The sequence below is a fragment of the Triticum dicoccoides genome, chromosome 5A (assembly GCF_002162155.2).
Source record: "Triticum dicoccoides isolate Atlit2015 ecotype Zavitan chromosome 5A, WEW_v2.0, whole genome shotgun sequence".
Lineage (NCBI taxonomy): Eukaryota > Viridiplantae > Streptophyta > Magnoliopsida > Poales > Poaceae > Triticum > Triticum dicoccoides.
In genome coordinates this window covers 50,199,106-50,218,449 of record NC_041388.1, presented here as the reverse complement: position 1 = coordinate 50,218,449, position 19,344 = coordinate 50,199,106, and the positions used below count along the sequence as shown (strand labels likewise).

Sequence of the window (19,344 nt, the reverse complement as noted above, 5' to 3'; positions counted from 1 at the left end):
GGGATACAAACTTTCAAGAGGGAATGTATTTGGCGAGTGGGCACTGGTTCATAGATTAGCATTGGGATGACCCATGGATCCCATCAAGTCCAACAAGGAAGATTATTTGGAATCATGTTGTAAAAGGTTCAAGAGATAATTGACCCTCATACAGGTCAGCGGGATGAAGCACTAATTCAGAGCGTGTTCTCGTCAGTTGATGTACGCAGAATATTACAAATCCCACTACATGTTGAAGCACTAGAAGATTTTGTGGCATGGCACTATACAAAGTCTGGAACCTTCTTAGTATGCTTGGCGTATCACTTAGAATTTGACCATTAGTTCGGTCGCCACGATGCAAATTTGAACAGTCCAGGGAGTGCTCAACTTAGCGGGGTTTGGAAGGAGCTATGGCATCTTCGGTTACCGAGAAAGATCAAGCATTTTGGTTGGAAAGTACTTAAGGGAGTACTACCATGCTACGGTGTACTCGCGGGCAGATACCCTTGATCCCGCAATGCCCGATATGCAAAATTGGTTTGGAGGACATTCAACATTGTTTGTTCACATTTTGATCCGCGCGCCTGTATACGATAACACATAATATTCCCACTGCTGAGCTCATCCTGGTGGCCATGTGGTCTATATGGTGGCAAAGGAGGCAAGTTGCGAAGGGGGAGACTGTTCCAACTCCAGAGCAATCGGCCATCTCAATTCGTGTACTTGCTACCAATTTTGTTCGTGCAAATACACCAAACCAGCCCATCCACAAGAATGATCAAGTGTGGAAGAAGCCAAGCATGGGAGATATAAAAGTGAACGTTGATGCATCATTTCATGAGGAGAACCTCAGTGGAGCTTGTGGTTTTTGCCCGTGACGATGAGGGCAAATTTCTCGGAGCGGCAACACTAGCATTACCTGATGTCTTAAGCGCTGGATCAGCTGAGCTAATGACCATCTGTTCTAGACTATACCGGGCAGCGAATCTGGGATGCACAAATCTCATCATCGAGTCTGAATATGTATGAACGCTTTGAAATCTATATCTGACCCGGATGCGTACGTGGGAGTGGACGCGCGTTCCTGTGGTGGCAGAGTGCTCGCTCTTGGCAATGGAGTTTGCGAGCATTAGCTATGAGTTTTGTAGCGAAGAGGCAAATATGCTAGCAGATGGATTAGCAAAGCATTGTTTTAGCAACAGTACTTCTGAAGTTTGGGAGACTTTCGTCCCTGACTTTATTCTTCACAACTATGTAAATGACCTTGCTAATATACGAGGAATAAAGTTACTACGATAAAAAAATGACGCAGAAGATGAGGTAATAATAAACAAAAATTAAGGAGAAAGAGCATACATACCACCATGCATAGCGAAGTTTTCAATAGCTGGAGAGGAAAATCATCAAGAGGATCAGTCAAGCTACTGTACCTAGGTAGTGGGTAGCCCATGAAAACTCCGACTGTTGATCCCTTGCCCATGACCCACATAAACACGGAGAGAACTGCCCTCGACCGATAAAGACGTGCGAGATGCAAGAGTACTGAGCACACCGCCGCCGCCGATGGATGGATGGACCCGCCGGATCTTTTGCTAGCTTCTCAAGAGCTTGATCCACACGCACGTCTTTCTCATGCGACATGCATGCATGTCTCCAAACATAGCCGCCAAAGCTGAACATGTCAAACATGCTTACATGCTCCGTGTTGAGCTGGGCTTGACATGGACGTGACGCTCATCCCTTGGGGAAACTGGCTCCACACGGCCGGACAGCCCGATCGCCCAAGATCTCGAAAATCTTCTCCGAACAGTGACCCGCAAGCGCACCGGGTCGTATCGTTTCAGCTCACACGCCGACGATCGATCATGATCATGACCCGCCCTGCTGCGCTAAGTGAACCTTGCTTTGGACCGCCGAGTACGCGCATACAACGAATAATGATCTCTGGGTGTGTTTCCCAGGTGGCGGGAAGACGACGGCGATGATGATGCGTGTGTAATGTTGCTAGTTAGGTCGTACTTATATGAGAGGTGAGAGCCATTACCTGTCGCTGTCTGTTGATCCAGTCTCCCGGGGAGTGATACTGATATATATCCATCCAGTTCAGTCAAATCAACAGCACAATATGCTGCTGCCAGGCTGCTACAACTGTGGTGGTGTACTTCTGAAGTTCTGATTCTGAACCCACCCAGCTTGGCTTGATATAAAAAGCCCACCCTGCTGCCCAGTTGCAACTCGCCGCTCCATCCATCCTGCTGCACGTTAACCGCTCGGCTTAATTGGAGGGGGAGAGACAGAGTTGCAGGTGTGTGCTGATCAGAACAGATCAGGTCAGCTGGAGCTGGAGGTTGATCTGAAGGCTCTGCACTAATAGTACAAGTAGTATCTCACCAACTGCAGCAACATTCAGAAGCAGCTAGTTCATCAGGTGCATGTTACTTCTGTGTCCTACCAGAGTGTATATTACCTAACTATACCTGTTTAGCTACAACTATCTGCTGCCTTTTCTGGCCTTTCTAATTCTTGGTGTGCTGCTCACATGTCAAATGGATATGCTATTTTATCATCATATTCTCTTTGCAGTGAGTGAGCGAGTGTGTCTCATACTGAGGAACGATGAACCAGTTCGTCCCGGCAGATTGGACCGGTAACATGGGAGACGCCCTGCCGCCGTTAAGGTCCGTCCTCATCACCGCTGGATTCATCTTCTTTTTTCTTGGATCGGCAACATGGGAGCTCTGGAATCCATGACTGATTCTTGCATGTGGCGTGTTGCTGCAGCGGCGAAGACGACGGCCTCGTCGAGCTGCTGTGGTGCAGCGGCCACGTCGTCATGCAGAGCCAGGCGCCGCCAAGGCCGGCGGTGCCCGAGCAGGAGGCGGCGCCGTGGTTCCAGTACCCCGTCGTCGATGAAGACGACTACTCCGTCGAGAGGGACCTCTTCTCGGAGATCTTCGGCGGAGTGCCGGCGGATGGCGCAGGCAGGCCGTGCAAAGAGGAGGATAAGGAGCGAGGCGCCGCGGACGCGGTGACCGCGCTCCGAAGCGGGGTGATGCCGCCGCCGCTGCTGACGGATAAAGCAGGGTTGCACGGCGACGGCCCGCGCGACTCGCCGGCGTCAGAGGCCGGCGAGTCCTCGGTGGTCACGATGGGTTCCAGGAGGGTCTGCGGCGGGAGCAACCAGGCCCAGACGCCCCACGTCTCGGATACCGCTGACGACGACAGCGTGCTGCTGCCGCGGAGCGGCAGGGAAGCCAGGGACGCTAGGTCCTACCACAGCGCGTCGGCGACGTTGACCACGTCGTCGACGTGGTCGAGGCCTTCCGGCGCCAGCAAGCGGAAGCAGAGCGAGGGCCCCAGTGAGGCTATGCAGGACGTGGAGTCGGACTCCGCCGACGTGACGTGCGAGACGGCGCAGAAGCCGACTACAGCCAAACGGCGGCGCGCCGCCCAAGTGCACAACCTCTCGGAGAGGGTACGTGATCAATACCTTCGACTTACTTCGAGTTTCCTTGACTCTTGGCCGCCATTGCTGACTCTGTTCTGCGTGATGGATGCAGAGGAGAAGGGACAGGATCAACGAGAAGATGAGGGCCCTGCAAGAACTCGTACCCCACTGCAACAAAGTATGTACAGCTTCGAATACGATCTTAAATATAATTCTTAGCAATTGCGATCGATCTGATCATCTCGTTCTTGGCATCGAATTCTTCCACCAGACGGACAAGGCGTCGATGTTGGACGAGGCGATCGAGTACCTCAAATCGCTGCAGCTGCAGCTGCAGGTGATGTGGGCTATGGGCGGCCGCATGACGCTGGCGCCGGCGCCGGTGATGTTCCCGGCGGGCGCCCACCAGTACATGCAGCGGATGGCCGCCATTAGTTCCCGGATGCCGCCATTCACGACCTGCGTATACAGTTCAAATGACCCAGAAATGACCCAGACACTTTCTTCGTGATCGCTTTACTTTGTTCAGAGAAGTTCGGTGTACTGTATTTTATATAAAAAAAAATCGTATTTAGGAGTTTGACAAGTCAACCTAATCCTTTTATTTTGAAATGTAAGGCGTGTTTTGACTATTTAAACTCATGTTTTAACCAACATGTGAATCATGTTATTATGAATCAGTATCATCAGATTCACATTTGAAAGTAGTTCTTGTGGTTATCACGGTGTAACTATTAATGAAATAATGTGCATGAAATTTATGCTCAAAGTCCAGTTGGGAAACCAACATATGCCTTGTTGTTCCAAATTGATGGGAGTACTATTTTCCTTTTATCGACGGCATTATGCATATTTACACATTAATTTATAAAGAGGTCTGTTTAAAACTCACCTAGATGAGATTTCTTTACCCCCCGCAAAAAAAAGGTCCATCTAAAACTCACCTAGATGAGATTCTTTTTTTTTTTTTGCAAAAATGATCAGATCTAGATGAGACTTTGACAGGTCAGCTAAGTGATGTCATCTCTTTTGTGTGGTGTCATTTTCCTTCTTATCAAATATTTCTTTTACCTTATTTTTTGTTTCATGTATGTTTGTTTTTATTTGCTGTAGGTGTGTTGTTTTTGTCCGTGGATTGATGTAATCTTTTGTGTGTTCCATTGGATTGTTGCGCTTTTATTATTTTGTATTTGAGCATTTTCAATTCTGTTGAATTTGTTCTGGCTGTTGGGCTTTGCTTTGTGTTGTGATTTTTGTCAAGTTTAGCCAAAAGAAAATGCACACTATACTTACACAAAATTGGATTAAAAAAAAGGAAGAATATAAACATAATAGATGGAAAATATCAGAAAACAAAATCATGCCAAGTCAAAAAAATATGAAAAAAGAATTTAGAATATCATGGTAGCATGTTTTGTTGTCAGAGTTGTAGTCACGTTGATGGTGCGCAAGTTGCAATGGAGGGCAACACTTGCAGTTGCATGTCTAGCGGCGGACATGCAACTATCCCGGTGATGATCGTAGTTTGAGGAGTTCATGTATTCACTAAGTGTTAATGCTTTGGTCCGGTACTCTATTAAAAGGAGGCCTTAATATCCCTTAGTTTCTAATAGGACCCCGCTGCCACGGGAGGATAGGACAAAAGATGTCATGCAAGTTCTTTTCCATAAGCATGTATGACTATATTCGGAATACATGCCTACATTACATTGATGAACTGGAGCTAGTTCTGTGTCACCCTATGTTATAACTGTTGCATGAGGAATCGCATCCGACATAATTATCCATCACTGATCCATTGCCTACGAGCTTTTCATATATTGATCTTTGCTTATTTACTTTTCCATTGCTACTGTTACAATCACTATAAAACCAAAACTATTACTTTTGCTACCGTTACCGCTACTATCATACTATTTTGCTACTAAATACTTTGCTGCAGATATTAAGTTTTCCAGGTGTGGTTGAATTGACAAATCAGCTGCTAATACTTGAGAATATTCTTTGACTCTCCTTGTGTCGAATCAATAAATTTGGGTTGAATACTCTACCCTCGAAAACTGTTGCGATCCCCTATACTTGTGGGTTATCAGCGTGTAATTGCATTCGATGTTAACACTTAGAATTGTGTGTCTACTTTCGCATGATCCACACACAAACAACCCTATATAGCAGCACTTGCGTTCAGGGTGTCCAGTTGCAGCCGGGGCTAACACTTGCACTTGTGTCTGTAGTGGCAGACATGCCACTGTCCACCCCTTGTTATTTAAATGCCACTTTTGCAACCCCCCACACTAGGACAAGCCCAGTTGCAGTCGTGTTGGTCGTGCAGTTGTAGTCAGGGCCAACACTTGCAGTCGTGTGTCTAGTAGGGGATATGCAACTGCCCAACCCAGGACAAAATGCCACACCTGCAACACCAGCACCTAAACAACCCAAATTGTTATCGCTTTGAGAGCGTCCAATTGCAGTCAGGGCCAGCACTTGCGGTTGTGTTTCTAGTGTCGGATATGCAATTGTCCACCCTTCGATAAAATGTCACTTGCACAACCCCGCGCCCAAACAACCCCACTTGCATTCTAGTTGAGGGTGTGCAGTTCTAGTCAGCGCCAACACTTGGAGTTGCATGTCTAGTGTCGGACTTACAACTGCCCACCCCTCAACAAAATGCCAGTTGTGCAACCCCCGCACCCAAACACCTCAGTTACAATTGCGTCGAGTAGTCGGGACCAACACTTGCAGTTGTGTATATAATGATGGACATTTAACTAGGTCTGAGGTTGTCATGATGGATAAGCAACTGGGCCGGGTAGGGACGAGTTGCATGTCGATAATGGACATGCAACTAATTCGAGCAAATTATGTATCGAGGGTGAACATAGAACTAGATCAAATGACGTAGTTGCGTGGGTCACAGATGTGCAACCGGTGGTGGCTCTTCTGGCAAAGCCATCAACAAAATAAAAAACTGATGAAAATATTCTTCAAAAAACGTGACTATAAATCAAAGAATTGCGGGTTCTTCCATCGAAAATGGCATCCAAACTATCTAGTCATATAATTATAAAATGACTGATGGAGCAAGGACAACTTACACAGATAGAAGGTTTCTCCTACTACCATTTTACCGTCTGAAACAGAAAAAGAGAAACAGGATCAACATATGCAAAAAAACATAGCCGACTCCTCCCTTGCAGCCTACCATCTGTTCCCCAGATGCTTCTCTCTTCGTACAAAATGGGAGCAACTAATTAAGGGGTACTTGATACATATCCAACGTATCTATAATTTTTGATTGTTTCATGCTATTAGCATACCACTTTTTGATATTTTTGCATCAATTTATATTATTTCTATTTGAACTAACCTATTAATCCAACACCAATGGTCAGTTCCTGTTTTATCTTGTTTTTGGTTTTTAGGTGCAAAATTCACGGAGCCAGAATGAACTGGTTTTTTATGAATTGTTTATGGGAATTATCAAAAAATGGCGAATAAATAAACGCAAGGTAGTGCTCGAGGGGCCTACATGGCCATCCCACGCGCCCTGGCCTCTGGGCGTGCCGAGGGGCGTGTGGGTCCTCCTTAGGTCGGCTGGACCCCTTCTTTCGCAGCAACAAAGCTAATTTTATGGGGGGGGGTGATCACCTTAAAATTTTAGGCCTACCAGAGTTGCAAGTATTTGGGCTATAAAAATGGTGTTCGACCAGAAAACAATACTGAAAACAGAGAAGAAAACAGAGAGAAAAGGATGAGGAGATCCAAAGATCCAATCTCAGAGGGGCTCTCGCTCCTCCGGGAGCCATGGTGGCCAAGGAGCAAAGGGGGGAACCTCTCCCCATCTAGGGTGGAGGCCATGGAGGAAGAAGCCAGAGGGAGGGGGGCTCTCCCACATCTCTCTCTCCCGGTGGTGCCGGAGTGCCGCCGGGGGAACCATCATCGCGACGATCGTCTTCATCAATATCGTCGCGTTCGCCAACACCTCCATCACCTTCCTCACCTCTTTTCTGCGGTCCACTCTCCCTCTACCCGCTATAATCCCTTGCTTGAACATGGTGTTTTGGAGGCTATTGGTTATTATTATGATGATTTCTTGCATCTTCTTTGTGTATTCGTAGATAATTGTTGTGTTATGGGTAAATTGGTGAATTTTTATGATTTGTTTGAGTTTCTTATGGTTATATTACTAGCTTTTGGTGCCAATCATATGAGCGCATGTGTGGGTCACACCATAGGGTTAGTTGTATGTTGATAAGACTATGCATATGGGGGCAGGAGTGACTAAACCTCGCTAGACCATGGAAATTGATGCATATGGGATTGAAGGGGGGGTCAATATATCTTAGTGCTATTGTTGAGTTTTACCTTCATGAACTTAATAGTAGTTGAGGATGCTTGCTAATAGTTTCAGTCATAATTATATAAAATTCCAAGTAAGGGAAAGTATGTGAGCATAGGCTTTTCCACATATAAACTTGCAATGATGATCAGTTTAGCAAGTTAGCTGATTGCAGAGACATAAAAACATGAGGAGTTAGACTACCGACTTAGGAGATAGTCAAAATAAGTTGGTGTTTTGCGGTTTTTGCATGTTTATGATTAAAAAAGAGCGAAAATACAAAGTTATATCATGCTACAGAAGTTGGAGAGTGTTACGTGGCCATAGTAGGATCCTTTACAAAATTTAAAGTGAGACAACATTTCAAAATTTGAAACATAGGAGAATAGGCATGAGTAAGTTGACTACACAATATCATGGATCCGCTACGATGACAAGTTCTATTTACCGCATTATAATTGGATTTCTTTCACTCTCTTATAATGTAATATATAATTAGAAGAATTTGAAGGAAATATGCCCTAGAGGCAATAATAAAGTTGTTATTTATATTTCCTTATATCATGATAAATGTTTATTATTCATGCTAGAATTGTATTAACCAGAAACTTAGTACATGTGTGAATACATAGACAAAACTAAGTGTCCGTAGTATGCCTCTACTTGACTAGCTCGTTAATCAAAGATGGTTAAGTTTCCTAGCCATAGACATGTGTTGTCATTTGATGAACGGGATCACATCATTAGAGAATGATGTGATGGACAAGACCCATCAGTTAGCTTAGCACTATGATCGTTTAGTTTATTGGTATTGTTTCTTCATAACTTATACATGTTTCCTCTGACTATGAGATTATGCAACTCCCGAATACCGGAGGAACACCTTGTGTGCTATCAAACATCACAACGTAACTAGATGATTATCAAGATGCTCTATAGGTGTCTCTGATGGTGTTTGTTGAGTTGGCATAGATCGAGATTAGGATTTGTCACTCCGTGTATCGGAGAGGTATCTCTGGGCCCTCTCAGTAATGCACATCACTATGAGCCTTGCAAGCAATGTGACAAATGAGTTAGTCACGGGATGATGCATTATGGGACGAGTAAAGAGACTTGCCGGTAATGAGATTGAACTAGGTATGGTGATACCGACGATCGATCTCGGGCAAGTAGCATACCGATGACAAAGGGAACAACGTATGCTGTTATGCGGTTTGACCGATAAAGATCTTTGTAGAATATGTAGGAGCCAATATGAGCATCCAGGTTCCGCTATTGGTTATTGACTGGAGATGTGTCTCGATCATGTCTACATAGTTCTCGAACCCGTAGGGTCCGCACGCTTAACGTTCGATGATGATTTTTATTATGAGTTATGTGATTTGATGTACCAAAGGTTGTTCGTGGTCCCGGATGAGATCACGGACATGACAAGGAGTCTCAAAATGGTCGAGAGGTAAAGATTCATATTTTGGAAGGCTATATTCAGACATCAGAAAACTTCCGAGTGATTCGGGTATTTTTCGGTGAACCGGGGAGTTATGGTAATTAACTGGGGGAAGTATTGGGCCTTATTGGGCTTTAGTGGAAAGGAGAGAAGGGCCATAAGGGGAGGCAGCGCGCCCCCATGGGCTAGTTCGAAGTGGATTAGGAGGGGCGGCGCCCCCCTCTTTCCTTCTCCCTCTCCTCCTCCTTCCCTCTCTCCACCTCTTGGAAAAGGAAGGAGACTCCAACTAGGATTGGGAATCCTAGTTGGACTCCCCCTATAGGCGCGCCCTCACGGAGTCCAGAATTATGGGGTCCTCGGGTGTCCGGGATTTTTGATATGGGTCGGACTAATGGGCCATGGAGATACAAGACGAAAGACTTTGCCCGTGTCCGGATGGGACTCTCCTTGGCGTGGAAGGTAAGCTTAGCATGCGAATATGAAGATTCCTTTCTCTGTAAACCGACTCTGTACAAACCCTAGTCCCTTCTGGTGTCTATATAAACCGGAGGGTTTAGTCCATGGAGGTGGTCATAATCATAATCATATAGGCTAGATATCTTGGGTTTAGCCATTACGATCTCGTGGTAGATCAACTCTTGTAACCCCTATACTCATCAAAGTCAATCAAGCAGGACGTAGGATATTACCTCCATTAAGAGGGCCATAACCTGGGTAAACATCGTGTCCCCTGTCCCCTGTTACCTTCGATCCTTAGACGCACAGTTCGGGGCCCCCTACCCGAGATCTGTCAGTTTTGACACCGACATTGGTGCTTCCATTCCGAGTTCCACTGTGTCATCGTCGAAAGGCTCGATGGCTCCATCAATCATCTACAACAATGCTGTCGTGAAGGAGATTTTTCTCCCTAACGAGATCTTTGTATTCGGCGGCTTCGCACTACGTGCCAACTCGGTTGGCCACCTGGAGCAGATCGACAGCTACGCCCCAGGTCACCAGATCAGTTTTGGAAATCTGAACTATGTCACTAATATCCGAGGAGACTTGATCTTCCAAGGGTTCGCGGCCTCAACCACCGCTCCGGCCTTAGATCCGGAGCGTGTCATCTGGTCCAAAGATGGGAGTCTAGAGACCGTCGGGCTCTTTGTGGCCTTAGAGCTCAACACCGAGAGAATAACGTCTTCGGCAATCATTGCAAGGCCGGACTCTTCTCCGTATACTACTTCCAAACCCTGGAGGTCCGCATCATGCGAGCTCGGCCCAGAAACTTCCGACCCCGTCCAAACCCCGCTCTTAAACGAGGCTCTGGACTTAATGCGATCCCTCATCATCACAAAGGAACCGCTTCTGAATCACGCCTAGCCCAGACTAGGGGCTAGAAATAGGGAATTTTACTTCCCACCCACCACCAACTTCATAGCCACTGCCGAGGACCTAACCGACATCCTTGATGACGCCTCCGAAGACATCGACCGTATGGACAACGATGCCGGAGAGGAGCAGGCCCAAAACCCGCCGGTCATCGGACGTTGGACGACCACCTCCTCGTATGACGTATACATGGTGGATACTGATACGTCTCCGTCGTATCTATAATTTTTTATTGTTACATGCCAATATTATTCAACTTTCATATACTTTTGGAAACTTTTTATACTATTTTTGGGACTAACATATTGATCCAGTGCCCAGTGCCAGTTCCTGTTTGTTGCATGTTTTTTGTTTTGCAGAATATCCATATCAAACGGAGTCCAAACCGAATAAAAACTGGCCGAGATTTTTTTGGAATATATATGATTTTTGGGAAGAAGAATCCACGCGAGACGATGCTCGAGGGGCCCACGAGGTAGGGGTGCGCGCCCCTGACCCTCGTGGCCATCCCGTAAGGCAGTTGATGCCCTTCTTTCGCCACAAGAAAGCTAATATCCGGATAGAGATCGTGTTAAAATTTCAGCCCAATCGGAGTTACGGATCTCCGGGAATATAAGAAACGGTGAAAGGGAAGAATCTGAGAACGTAGAAACAGAGAGAGACAGAGAGACAGATCCAATCTCGGAGGGGCTCTCGCCCCTCCCACGCCATGGAAACCATGGACCATAGGGGAAACCCTTCTCCCATCTAGGGAGAAGGTCAAGAAAAAAGAAGGAGGAGGGGGATCTCTCCCCCTCCCTTCCGGTGGCGCCGGAACGCCACCGGGGGCCATCATCATCACCGCGATCTACACCAACACCTCCGCCATCTTCATCGACATCTCCATCACCTTCCCCCCTCTATCTACAGCGGTCCACTCTCCCGCAACCCGCTGTACCCTCTACTTGAACATGGTGCTTTATGCTTCATATTATTATCCAATGATGTGTTGCCATCCTATGATGTCTGAGTAGATTTTCGTTGTCCTATCAGTGGTTGATGAATTGCTATGATTGATTTAATTTGCTTGTGGTTATGTTGCTATACTTTGGTGCCCATTATATGATTGTGTGCGTGGATCACACCCTAGGGTTAGTTGTATGTTGATAGGACTATGTATTGGAGGGCAAGAGTGACAGAAGCTTCAACCTAGCATAGAAATTGATGCACACGGGATTGAAGGGGGACCAATATATCTTAATGCTATGGTTGGGTTTTACCTTAATGAACATTAGTAGTTGCGGATGCTTGCTAATAGTTCCAATCATAAGTGCATAGAATTCCAAGTCAGGGATTACATGGTAACAGTGGCCTCTCCCACATAATACTTGCTATTGGTCTAGTAAAGTAGTCAATTGCTTAGGGGCAATTTCGCAACTCCTACCACCACTTGTCCACACTCGCTATATTTACTTTATTGTTTCTTAACCTAAACAGCCCCTACTTTTTATTTACGTACTCTTTATTATCTTGCAAACCTATCCAACAACACCTACAAAGTACTTCTAGTTTCATACTTGTTCTAGGTAAAGTGAACGTCAAGCTTGCGTAGAGTTGTATCGGTGGTCGATAGAACTTGAGGGGATATTTGTTCTACCTTTAGCTCCTCGTTGGGTTAGACACTCTTATCGAAAACTGTTGCGATCCCCTATACTTGTGGGTTATCAGATTTACCTAAAAATGACGACGGCGATGATGAGAAAAACCCAGTTGAGGACGAACCTCCTGAGATACCCCCGAAACGTCGATGTCAGTGGCGCCACTCTAAATCGCATCGTGGTAAGAACAGCAATACCGGCACCGAAGACAATGATACTCCAGAGAATGCTGAAGACCAAAAAGACCCCATCGAACCAACATTCGAACAAGATGATCGGGAGGACGAGCAAGTTGACCCTGACGAACAAACAGGGAACAACGACTCGAAGGACAACAACTATCTGCCGCTCTCCGTGGACGATGTAAGCCTTGGCGACAAAGATTTTATCGTGCCAGAGGAACCCCTCGAACAAGAGCGCTTCAAGAGCCGGCTAATAGCCATGGCTAGAAGCCTAAAAAATAAACAGCAGAAGCTTCAAGCCGACTGAGGGAGTCCTGGATTAGGGGGTGTTCGGATAGCCAAACTATACCTTCAGCTGGACTCCTGGACTATGAAGATACAAGCTTGTAGACCCCGTCCCGTGTCCGGAAGGGACTTTCCTTAGCGTGGAAGGCAAGCTTGGCGATACGGATGTTCAGATCTCCTACCATTATAACCGACTCTATGTGACCCTAACCCTCTCCGGTGTCTATATAAACCGGAGGGTTTTAGTCCGTAGGACAACACACATATCAACAATCATACCATAGGCTAGCTTCTAGGGTTTAGCCTCTCTGATCTCGTGGTAGATCTACTCTTGTACTACCCATATCATCAATATTAATCAAGCAAGACGTAGGGTTTTACCTCCATCGAGAGGGCCCGAACCTGGGTAAAACTTCGTGTCCCTTGCCTCCTGTTACCATCCGGCCTAGACGCACAGTTCGGGACCCCCTACCCGAGATCCGCCGGTTTTGACACCGACATTGGTGCTTTCATTGAGAGTTCCTCTGTGTCGTCGCTGTCAGGCTCGATGGCTCCTACGATCATCGATAGCGATGCAGTCCAGGGTGAGACCTTCCTCCCCGGACAGATCTTCGTATTCGGCGGCTTCGCACTGCGGGCCAATTCACTTGGCCACCTGGAGCAGATCGAAAGCTACGCCCCTGGCCGTCAGGTCAGATTTGGAAGTTTAAACTACACGACTGACATCCGTGGGGACTTGATCCTCAATGGATTCGAGCCACTGCCGAGCGCGCTGCACTGTCCTGACGAGCATGATCTAGCTCTGCCGCCGAACAGTGCCCTAGAGGCCGCACCCGCATCGGCTTCGATCCTTAATTCGGAGCCAACTGCGCCGATCGAGGATGGGTGGTTGGACGCCGCCTCGGAGGCTGTGGTCCCAGCGGCGATTGAGCCGAACACCAGCCCCGCACTCCGCGAGACTCATGACTCCAAGGAGCCGGACTCCTTTCCGGACTCCGAACCTTCCGCGCCCCGGCCAATCGAATCCGATTCGGCGCCGATCATGGAGTTTACTGCCGTGGACATCTTTCAGCACTCGCCTTTTGGCGATATTCTGAAGTCACTGAAGTCTCGCTCTTTATCAGGAGAGCCCTGGCCGGATTGCGGCCAACAAGGTGGGGATTCGGACGATGAAGAAATTCAAAACCAACCCACCACCCACTTCGTAGCCACTGTCGACGACTTAACCGACAAGCTCGACTTCGATTCCGACGACATTGACGGTATGGACGCCGATGAAGGAGACGATGAAGAACCAGCGCCTATTGAGCCCTGGAGCGCCACCTCGTCATACGACTTATACATGGTGGACGCACCAAAAGATGACGACGAAGAGCGGAAGGACGCACTGAAGGATTGTTCCCTCGAAAAGCAGTCAAAGCGGCGATGCAAGCGACGCCCCAAATCCCGCCTCGACAGAAATAGCGATCACACAGACCCAGCGCTGGAGCAGCGCGAACCGCTGCCGGACAACGGCAATCCGGATAATCAAACCGAACAAACAAACCCTATCAAGGATAATGGTCCGGACGACATAACACCGGACAGGCACCCGGAGCAGCAGAACGCCCGTAAAAGGCTTTTTGCCACCGCGAGGAGCCTCAAAAAGCAGAAGTGAAGGCTCAAGGCCGCGCAAGACACACTCCAGTTCAAATGGAGCAAAATACTCAACACTGCAACAAGGTACGGCGACAATCGCCCCTCCAAGAGCTACCCAAAGCGGAAGCTGCTACCCAAATTCGATGAGGAGGCCGCAGACCCCCCACAACCAAATATCAAAGCAGCCACCTGGTCGGATAGACGACCCCTCTACCAACACAGAGCGGCATACAACGCTGCTCACAATACGACACGCGACCCAGGTGAGGGTTCGCACCCAAAGGACAGCGCAACAAGATCCATCTATGGACCACGCAAGCGCCCCCCAACATACAATGCAACACAACAAATATCCGAACAACGCGGTACACCCAGCTACAGGGGTGCCGCACACCCTCTATGTTTCACCGACGAGGTGCTGGACCATGAATTTGCAGAGGGATTCAAACCCGTAAACATAGAGGCATACGATGGAACAACAGACCCCGGGGTTTGGATTGAGGACTATATCCTTCATATCCATATGGCTCGAGGAGATGATCTCCATGCCATCAAATACTTACCCCTCAAGCTCAAAGGGCCAGCTCGTCACTGGCTCAAAGGCCTCCCTGAAAGCTCCATTGGAAGTTGGGAAGAGCTCGAAGACGCCTTTCGGGCAAATTTTCAAGGGACTTATGTCTGACCTCTGGATGCGGATGATCTGAGTCATATAACTCAGCAGCCCGGAGAGTCAGCCCCAAAGCTTTGGAATAGGTTTCTTACTAAAAAGAACCAGATTGTCGACTGTCCGGACATCGAAGCCTTAGCGGCTTTCAAGCATAGCGTCCGTGACGAATGGCTCGCTAGACACCTCGGCCAAAATAAGCCGAGAACGATGGCCGCATTAACAAACCTCATGACCCGCTTTTGCGCGGGTGAGGACAGCTGGCTAGCCAGATGCAGCACCAGCGACCCCAGTACATCAGAAGTTAGAGATGGAAACGGTAAATCACGGCGCAACAGCAATAACAAACGCCGGAATACAAAAGACAACACGAAGGGCACGGCAGTAAATGCCGGATTCAAAAGCTCTCGGCCAGGTCAAAAGCCGCCCACTAAAGGCACCAGGGATGAACTGTCCAACCTCAACAAAATTCTGGACCAAGTATGTCAGATCCACAGTACCCCGGGTAAACCTGCTAATCATACCCACAGAGAATGTTGGGTCTTCAAGCAGTCCGGCAAGCTCAACGCCGTACACAAGGGGGAGGACACACCAAGTGAAGACGAGGACGAGCCCCCCAAGCAAGACACTGGGGAACAAAAGAAATTCCCACCAAAAGTCAAAACAGTAAACGTACTACACATGATCAAGGGAAAAAACAATGCGGCACCCCCAGGAAAATATACCCAAGTGCCTGTCACCGCGAAGTCCTGCCAATGGTCGTCTCAACCGATCATTTTCGACCATCGCGATTACTCATCAAGTATCCGACACGCAAGATGGGCTGCCTTGGTATTAGACCCAGTAATCGGTGGATATCACTTCACACGAGTCTTGATGGACGGCGGCAGCAGCCTAAACCTAATATACGAGGATACAATCCGCGGGATGGGGTTAGACCCAACACAAATTCGCCATAGCAATACTACCTTTAAAGGAGTAACGCCAAGCCTAGGGGCTCGTTGTACGGGTTCCCTCCTACTACAAGTTATATTCGGCTCCCCCAATAACTTCCGTCGTGAGCATTTAACTTTCCACATCGCTCCTTTCAAAGTGGCTATCAAGCACTGCTCGAACGTAAAGCTTTCGCTCGCTTTAATGCAATACCACACTACGCCTCCCTCACACTCAAGATGCCCGGTCCACGTGACATCATTACAGTGCACGGAGATATCAAGCGCTCTCTGCGCGCCGAAGAGAGTGAGGCGGCCTTGGCAGCCGAACATTAAAGACGTCCGGACCAGCGATCGAGTCCGGCGCCGCTATTTACACCGAATAAGTGATCACACCCCTATTCGTCAATACAGGGGGCTCAACGCGCGTAGACAAGTGGCAATTTCTTATCATCTTCAATTATACATGGTTTCTTTAAAAACTATCTTTTTGCACGACAACTCTTTCACTTAACTTCCTCTCTTTTACAAACGATCATCGTGCTACACCCGTCCAGGATACGGCACAACGGAGACACAGGCGCAGACGTGCAGCAGGGACCCGCTTAAAGGATTCTTTTTAGATTAAGACCCTGCGTAAACCTTTTTTACTGTCTCTTGTTGATACATATCCACCATTGTGAAGGATGCTGACGTCTTGGCATGTGGCCACGCCAGAACAATGCACGTACCTGGACACAAGGGGCTTCTTACAAAGGCCATTATTTAGGCCCGGTTTATACCACAAAGACCGAATACCTTAGGGAGTTTTCGGCGTCGCGAGTTTGGCCCTATATGCATCAGCTCCGAATCATTGTCTTTGGTCAAATGTTGGGTTTGCCCGGCTCCTGTGTTTTGGTGCCTTAACGTTCCGCTTTACCGGCTAAGGTAGCACCAGGAGAACTACTGCGATTGTGCCCTGGTTCATCTGGACGAGCACCTCAGTAGAGAAAGCCGAAAACTGACTGTCATGATATAGCGTGAGACTGGTCAACCACTCGATGACCTATGGGAATGTTAGAATTCCTCCGCCTTAACGAAGGGACGTTTTCCATCCAGGCATAACGCACCCCGAGATCAGGAGAGTGCGGAGCCACCAGGGGCTATCTAGTAGCCCCACTGTCAAACTCCTATGGCTAAGTGAAAGTGTTAAAGCATTATAGTCCGGTTGCCTCGCTCGCTCCACTATCACCTCCTTAATAGGACCAAGACGTTGGGTTAAGTGTGAACGCGTGTTTTTGCTAGCACCTCCGCATTATATGTGTGGGGGTTGAAGCCAACGACTGCAATATTTCAAGTTATACACACGTATACAAAAACGGCCGCCCAGGAGGCATCATATTACTTTCAGGCAAAAGTATAAAAATAGCCTTATAAAACTCTATAAAAGCATTTTGCGTACAATGCGATTACATATCACTCAAACATAATATTTTTTGAGCACTGGGTCTCTACCAAACGGGCACCCTCAAGAACTTCTTCAAAGTAGTGCTCAGCAGCCTTTCGACCTATGGCCGAATCCCGCGCTGCAACATTGGTAGCATCCATCTCCGCCCAGTATGCCTTGACACGGGCAAAGGCCATCCGTGCGCCCTCTATGCACGCCGACCTCTTCATCGCATCAATGCGCGGCATCACATCGAGTAAGTGCTGCACCAAGCTAAAATAGGTGTTCGGTTTTGACCCTTCCGGCCATAACTGATCCACAACAAACCTCATGGAGAGTCCGGACAACCTATTTAGTTCGGCCCATTCGGCTAATTGGTTAGTCAATGAAAGTGGATGCTCGGGAGTATGGAATTGTCTCCAAAACAGCTGGTCTACTCCACGGTCCGTCTGACCTTGGAAGTACTTGGCCGCATCGGCAGCGCTCGACGCCAAATCCATATACACATCCTCCGAGCTCCACAGCCGATCCAGGGGGGCATACCATGGATCTCTGAACTTCCTCCGCAACATAAAGGATTTCCCAGCTACAATATCCTCGGCTTCCCGCAGCTCCTCCTTCTTTGCCCTCATAGCAGAGCGGAGGTCCTTTCTCGTCGCAGCAGCCTTCTCAAGGTCCGATGTCTTCGCCTGGTTTTTGAAGGAAATATGCCCTAGAGGCAATAATAAAGTTATTATTTATTTCCTTATATCATGATAAATGTTTATTATTCATGGTAGAATTGTATTAACCGGAAACATAATACATGTGTGAATACATAGACAAACAGAGTGTCACTAGTATGCCTCTACTTGACTAGCTCGTTAATCAAAGATGATTATGTTTCCTAACCATAGACAAAGAAGTTGTTATTTGATTAACGGGATCACACCATTAGTTGAATGATCTGATTGACATGACCCATTCCATTAGCTTAGCACCCGATCGTTTAGTATGTTGCTATTGCTTTCTTCATGACTTATACATGTTCCTATGACTATGATATTATGCAACTCCCGTTTGCCAGAGGAACACTTTGTGTGCTACCGAACGTCACAACGTAACTGGGTGATTATAAAGGAGCTCTACAGGTGTCTCCAAAGGTACATGTTGGGTTGGCGTATTTTGAGATTAGGATTTGTCACTCCGATTGTCGGAGAGGTATCTCTGGGCCCTCTCGGTAATGCACATCACATAAGCCTTGCAAGCATTACAACTAATGTGTTGGTTGTGAGATGATGTATTACGGAACGAGTAAAGAGACTTGCCGGTAACGAGATTGAACTAGGTATTGGATACCGACGATCGAATCTCGGGCAAGTAACATACCGATGACAAAGGGAACAACGTATGTTGTTATGCGGTCTGACCGATAAAGATCTTTGTAGAATATGTAGGAGCCAATATGGGCATCCAGGTCCCGCTATTGGTTATTAACCGGAGACGTGTCTCGGTCATGTCTACATTGTTCTCGAACCGTAGGGTCCGCACGCTTAATGTTACGATGACAGTTATTATGAGTTTATGCATTTTGATGTACCGAAGTTGGTTCAGAGTCCCGGATATGATCATGGACATGACGAGCAGTCTCGAAATGGTCGAGACATAAAAATTGATATATTGGACGACTATATTCGGACACCGGAAGCGTTCCGGGGAAGTTTCGGATAAAACCGGAGCACCGGGGGGTTACCGGAACCCCCCTGGAGGTTAATGGGCCTCATGGGCCTAAAGTGGAGAAGAGGAAGGGGCTGCCAAGGCAGGCCGCGTGCCCCCTCTCCCCCTAGTCCGAATTGGACAAGGAGGGAGGGGCGGCGCCCCCCCTTTCCTTCTCTCCTTTCCTCTCTCCTACTTGGACAAGGAAAGGGAGGGGAGTCCTGCTCCCGGTAGGAGTAGGACTCCTCCTGCGCGCCTCCTCTAGGGCCGGCCGCACCCCCCTTGGATCCTTTATATA

General features: G+C 47.7%; 1 protein-coding gene across 1 annotated transcript; it reads left to right on the top strand.

Moving 5' to 3' along the window:
- Positions 1–2,135: 2,135 nt before the first annotated feature.
- Positions 2,136–4,191, top strand: LOC119299166 (transcription factor PHYTOCHROME INTERACTING FACTOR-LIKE 13-like). The gene is made up of 5 exons (XM_037576423.1): positions 2,136–2,410; positions 2,566–2,660; positions 2,764–3,457; positions 3,543–3,608; positions 3,702–4,191. The coding sequence occupies exons 2-5, from the start codon at positions 2,599–2,601 to the stop codon at positions 3,939–3,941; spliced, it is 1,062 nt and encodes a 353-aa protein (XP_037432320.1). The 5' UTR covers positions 2,136–2,410; positions 2,566–2,598; the 3' UTR covers positions 3,942–4,191.
- The last annotated feature ends 15,153 nt before the right edge of the window (positions 4,192–19,344 follow it).